The sequence below is a fragment of the Peromyscus maniculatus genome, chromosome 8 (assembly GCF_049852395.1).
Source record: "Peromyscus maniculatus bairdii isolate BWxNUB_F1_BW_parent chromosome 8, HU_Pman_BW_mat_3.1, whole genome shotgun sequence".
Lineage (NCBI taxonomy): Eukaryota > Metazoa > Chordata > Mammalia > Rodentia > Cricetidae > Peromyscus > Peromyscus maniculatus.
Window position 1 is genome coordinate 26,384,632 of NC_134859.1, and position 6,035 is coordinate 26,390,666.

The window sequence follows — 6,035 nt, forward strand, 5'->3', positions numbered from 1 at the left end:
AGTATAATCCAACAGCATCTTCCCCTTTCTGTCTAATCAAAAAGGAAGGTTTGAACTTTAACATAGTAAAATTGCATACGACAAAAGAGTTATCAAGCAAGAATTACAGTTACAATATGTAGTCTATTTGTATTTGACAAAATCAGAGAAAATACTCAATTATCCATCCTGCCTTAGTGAGTTCAAAGTTTTATATCTAATTTACCCTTTTACCATAACTAAGAAAAATTATAACTATGACTATCTAGTCTTCAACTACATCAAAGACTCCAGACAGAAGAAATGTTACCTAAAGACAGGAACATCAAGTTACCTGGACAGTCACCCAAAGTTTCTCTATAACATTGGGACATCCACCTTTGGCCTACATACCTAGCATATCTGACAGATTTTTCTGTGAAGCAGGGAATTTGTCCTATCTTGTCTTGGCAAAGTTTGACAGTTGCCTTTTGTGCATTCCACTGGTCCAGTTTGAACAGTAACTGTCAGCAATTGAGGCAAGGGCAGTTTCTGTAGAGGCCCACAAAAGTTCCTAGTGAGATCTGAGCTTGCTTTAGCCAGCAGAGCTGCAATTAAAGGATTGCTTGACCATGTGTATGGTTTTTAAGTGATTGGAAGGGTCTACACTTGACTGAGCTAGTGGGAGGTCTTTGTTCCAACCCTTGGCATTCCTATAAATAGCCCTTTAGAAGAGACAGTAAGGGCTGGTGGATTAGGATCCAGGCCCTCCCAAGACTATCCTGTATTTCTTTTTCCCCCTCTATCCTTCTATCTAAATCTCTTATCCCTTTTTCCTCAAGAGTACCCTGGGGAAAAAGTAAGAGCTGGTCTCCCACAAGTTTCTTTGCCCACATGGCTAGCTTTTGACATAAAGAAAAAAAAACTGGAGAAAAGATGATGGGCATAGAAGAAACTCCATATGGTGTTTGTTTTCCTTATGGCAAAAGCTACCAGGAGCATACGTGTTACTGTCATGAAAAGTCTAAGTTATTAAAACATTTTAAATGCCATATTCTGGACTCTTTGAAGTGTTTGATGATTATCAATCTTTCTGAAATATATCTTTGTATACCTAGAAAACCTAACTAACATGACTATAAGTTTGACTATTATAGATGACTATTAATCTGTATTTCTTATTTAGACATTACATTTTTAATTGAGCTGCATAAACACAAAACCTTAAACAAGAGGAGAAATACACATACAGTATAACAAAATTAACTTTAAATTTGTATCAATAAACTAAAATTCATCCTAATGTAAAATATTTTGAGATTAACACTTGTTGATTGGTGGGTGATGGTAATCTTTGAGGGATAATGAGAAAATCAAGATAATATGTCTTTGCTGGAGTATTTTGTGAGGCTGTATCATCTCAGTCATTGGCCTTGAAGCTGTTTTGGATGTTAGATCATCTGGCCTATTTTTATTGGTGTCTAGTCCCTGTGTTCTGAAAGTTCATAAACTTTAAAGGTAACATACATATCTATATGAATACAAATATAAATTGTGAATTGAACACAATCCAGCCAAAATAATTTTGTTTTAATTTTGAAAAATATAAAGACAACACAATAAAATATAGAATCCATATTCTCTGTGTATTTCCCATCTTTATGTGACTTATTATAGGTTTTTATTATTCTATTTTTAAGGTCTTTACCATTATTTTTAAATTATTCTTTAAATCTATGGCTGTCTCTACCTTTTTTCTTCTCTTTCCCAAGCCTATGTACATTTTTCAAACATACTGTGACCCTTTTACAGGCCTTTTATTTTTGTGGCTGAATCTGCCCTTGCTGTATATTGGTTTAAATATTAAGGCAACTCCACATAGTTAAAAGTGAGGTTTATTTTGTGGGGTAACTTGCAAGTGAAGGGATAGGTTACAGCATCTGGGAAAGGTACAGCACAGTCCAGCAGTGTTCTCTAGAGAACTCTGCTTGGTCTACCTCCAATGTCCAGGTTCTAGGAACCAAGTGCGCTGGCCTATCAGGATCTCAGGTCTTCAGGGGTCCTCTCTCAGCTCCACCTTGTAGGTGTGACAGTTACCAAAGCCTCAAAGGGGGTGGTACTTCCAGGTCAAAGCTGGAACAGCTACCCACTACATCTCCCCTTTTTGTCTAAATAAGAAGGTTCTAACCTAATGCAAGACTATATACAATAGGAATGATTATCAAATATTATCCAGGAGTAATAAAGAATAATGACCTAGAAAAGATGGAACTAAAACTAACGCAAACAATATCAAACAAGAGACACATACTAAAATCCAGAGAAGTCTGGAGCATAGGTAAATGGCATGTTACAAAGATCGTTCCAAAAGGTGTCCTATCCTAAAGAACCTAAATCTAATACTTAATAAGTTCTATCTAAGATATTATATATAAAGTTGTAACTATAACTACTAGTCTTCAATCCCATCAAAGACCTGAAAAGGAATATAATGATACCTGAGACATGGAAGATGGATGCAAACAACTTTCAGGAGTCTTGCAAGAATAGACAGAGACAGCTGGCAGCCTGGACAGTCACCTAATGTTTTTCAGTATTGTTGGTGCATTCAAATTGGCTACAGGCCTAGAGTATCTGACAGACCATTTTCAGAAGCAGGAATTCTGAAAGACTATCATATCCTGTCTTGGCAGAGTTCAGAAGTCACTTTTCCTTGTGTCCCCCTTGTCCAGAAGGACAACATTCGTACTGTCCACAGTTGAGGCAAGGGCAATTCTTTCCCCAATAGGCCATTTTGTGCCAAGAAAACAAACTTCCAAATGGAAATGTCATAAAAGCCCAACATTCTCTCGGGATCAAATTGGTGCTGCCAGGAGCAATTGTGTCTCACATGAACAGAATTCTAAGTTATTTAAATGCCATATTCTCTATGTCCATGAATTGTTTGAAGATTACCTGTCCATCCGACCTATGTATCTGTAAATCTAGATAACCTAACTAACATAACTATAGAGATGACAAGCATAGGTGACTATAAATCTATAAGTCTTATCTACCGAAATAACCTAAGGACTAAGGCTTCATGTAAACAAGGTAAACAGTTTGTAAGCAAATGTACGGTAAAGGACAATGAATTCAAAATTGTGGCAATGCACAAAATATCCTTAACAGAGGTAGGAATGTATAGTGTGATATGCAATATGACAATAATCCTAAATATATATCAATATACAAAATATCCTAAACAGAGGTAGAACATACATACAGTATGACAGATATAAATTTACATTTGTATCAATATACAAATATTTCAAATAAGAGCAGAAATATATGTACATTATAACAAATACAGTTCTGTATTTGTATCAATATACAAATTATCTTAAACAGGAATATAAAAATAGTTTACATTTGTATCAACGTAATAATCCATAACAGTGCAAATTATCTAAGGCTGCTATTTTACTAAATTTGTTTACTAGTGTATACAATAATCTACCATAATATTTTGTACCTATCCATTCCACTTTTTCTTTTCTTTTTTTTTTTTGAGACAATTTTTGTGCTGTGGGATGTCCTGTATGTTGTGAATATATGTTGCTATGATTGATTGAATTGAATATATTGATTGATTGAAATAAAACACCGATTGGCCAGTAGCCAGACAGGAAGTATAGGATAGATGGGACAAACAGAGAGGAGAGGCTGGGAGGTGGAAGTCTGGAAGAGATACCAGCCTGCTGTCCAGAGAGCAACATGTAAAGACAACAGGTAAAGCCATGAAACACATGGTGACATATAGATTAACAGAAATAGGCTGAGTATAAGTGTAAGAGCTAGACAATGGTAGGCCTGAACTAATGGCCAAGCAGTTTAAATAATATAACTGTCTGTGCATTTATTTTATAAGTGGGCTATGGGACTGCTGGGGCTTGGTGGGACCCAGAGAGAAAAACTCCAGCTACAGCTGTGTATCTGTAACCTTTTCTGTCTGTATGAGCAAAAACTTTAGACCTGCCATGCAGCACGCACCTGGGAGATGTCTCTCTATACTGTGGCCCATGTGAGATGGCGGGAATCCACCATGTGGCTTAGCTCAAGCCCTCATGCCGTGGCCAGTGGACGTGTCGCTGTACCATGACCTGAATGAGAGGCATGGGCTAGGAAGCTGTTTTTGGCTCCATTTCTGTGTTCTAGATCCAACCTTCCCCCTTTTTTAAAGCTTTCTCAGGCTTCATGTGGATGCGTGGACGCCAGGTTGGAGTGCTATATGCAAAGGGCACTTTTTTTTTTTTTTTTTTTTTTAGATTATTTGAAATACAGCTTTATTCTGATTCTAAACAAAAAGAATGGGAATGACAGTAACAAACAAGATTTCACCACTAACTGAATAGTGTGATGGGACTGCAGCAGTCTTATTTTTGAAATTCAGGAAGGAAACAACTGTGTTCCAAACAGCTAAATATGCAAGTCCAAAAAAAATGAAGGTATGTTTTAACTGCCACATTCACTCGAAGCTCATTCATCTCCTTCAGCATCCCAATGAAGTACACGATCTGCTTAGCTAAATAAGGTGGCACACACGCTGCACCGCTGACGTCACAGGACAGTTGCCTATAAAACTAGACTTCTGACTCAGGGCTCCAGCTTCACGTTCTCACAGGTCATCATCCTTGTCCGGGAGGGCAGTCGTTTGAGCAACCTCTAAATCATGCTCATACTGTGCTGCCAAAGCTGGGTCCATGACCACCTCAGGAGGGGCAAGAGCAGGCATGGCAACAAACTGCAAATTAGGGTCTCCAATGAGCTTTCTGGCAAGCCAGAGGAAAGGCTTTTCAAAGTTGTAGTTACTTTTGGCGGAAATATCATAGTACTGAAGGTTCTTCTTTCGGTGGAAGACAATAGATTTTGCCTTCACTTTTCTGTCCTTGATATCCACTTTATTGCCACACAATACAATGGGGATGTTTTCACACACACGCACCAGATCTCTATGCCAGTTAGGTACATTCTTGTAAGTGACTCCTGATGTTACATCAAACATTATAATGGCACACTGGGCTTGGATGTAGTAGCCATCGCGCAGGCCTCCGAACTTCTCCTGGCCAGCCGTGTCCCACACGTTGAACTTGATGGGCCCTCTGTTGGTATGGAAGACGAGCGGGTGCACCTCCACGCCCAGGGTGGCTACATACTTCTTCTCGAACTCGCCCGTCAAGTGGCGCTTCACGAACGTCGTCTTCCCGGTGCTGCCGTTGCCCACCAGGACGAGCTTGAACTGGACCTGCAGCTCTCCCTGGGCGGCCATCGCGGCGACCCTGCGGGAGAGCACAAAGGGCAGTTTTTGTCCTGACCTCCCAGTCCCAAATAAATACACAGAGGTTTATATATTAATTACAAAATGTTCAGCCGGTAGCTCAGGCTTATTACTAACTAGTTCTTACATTTAAATTAACCAATTTCTAGTAATCTATGTATAGCCATGTGGCCCATGGTTCTACCAGTCCTCTAGCATCTTGTTTCTTGGGCTGCTCACTCACATCTCTCCTGACTCTGCCTTTCTTCACCTAGCCCTCAGTTTGATTGTCCCACCTAACTTTATCTTGACTTACTATAAGCCAAACAGCTTTCCTATTAACCAATGATAGCAATACATATTCCATGCACAGAAGGATCATCCCACAGCAATTCTGTTTTTCATTAAAACCTCTGTTAGAAACACCTTTCTATTCAGCATCCTACAGTTCTTTCCCCTCTTAATTTGCAGGCTCATTTCCTCAGTATAGAGTAGATTTCCTTTGCCATCTCTTTGATCAGCTGTTTGATCTTTTCTATTCTTTATTTAAGAATATGAAAAATTCACTTGTTCAATTTCCTGTCACTCCTCTCCATGTTTAGTTTTCTCTCTACTAGCTATTCTTTGCTAAATTTTAGCAAGCTTCTCTTTCTTTTTCTTTCTTTCTTTCTTTCTTTCCTTCCTTCTTTCCTCCCTCCCTCCCTTCCTTTCTTCCTTCCTTCCTTCTTTTCTTCCTTCCTCCCTTCCTTTTATCCTTCCTCCCTTCCTGTCTGTCTGTCTG

At 38.9% G+C, this 6,035-nt stretch overlaps 1 protein-coding gene across 1 annotated transcript; it reads right to left on the reverse strand.

Annotated features, from left to right (window-relative positions):
• Positions 1 to 4,266: 4,266 nt before the first annotated feature.
• Positions 4,267 to 5,279, reverse strand: LOC102914691 (GTP-binding nuclear protein Ran-like). The gene has a single exon (XM_016006082.3). It carries the CDS (start codon positions 5,264 to 5,266, stop codon positions 4,616 to 4,618), a length of 651 nt encoding a protein of 216 aa, XP_015861568.2. The 5' UTR covers positions 5,267 to 5,279; the 3' UTR covers positions 4,267 to 4,615.
• Between the last annotated feature and the right edge of the window lie 756 nt (positions 5,280 to 6,035).

Coding starts and splice junctions, on each gene's coding strand:
- LOC102914691 (XM_016006082.3), bottom strand. CDS start 5,266: ATGGCCGCCCAGGGAGAGCTGCAGGTCCAGTTCAAGCTCGTCCTGGTG.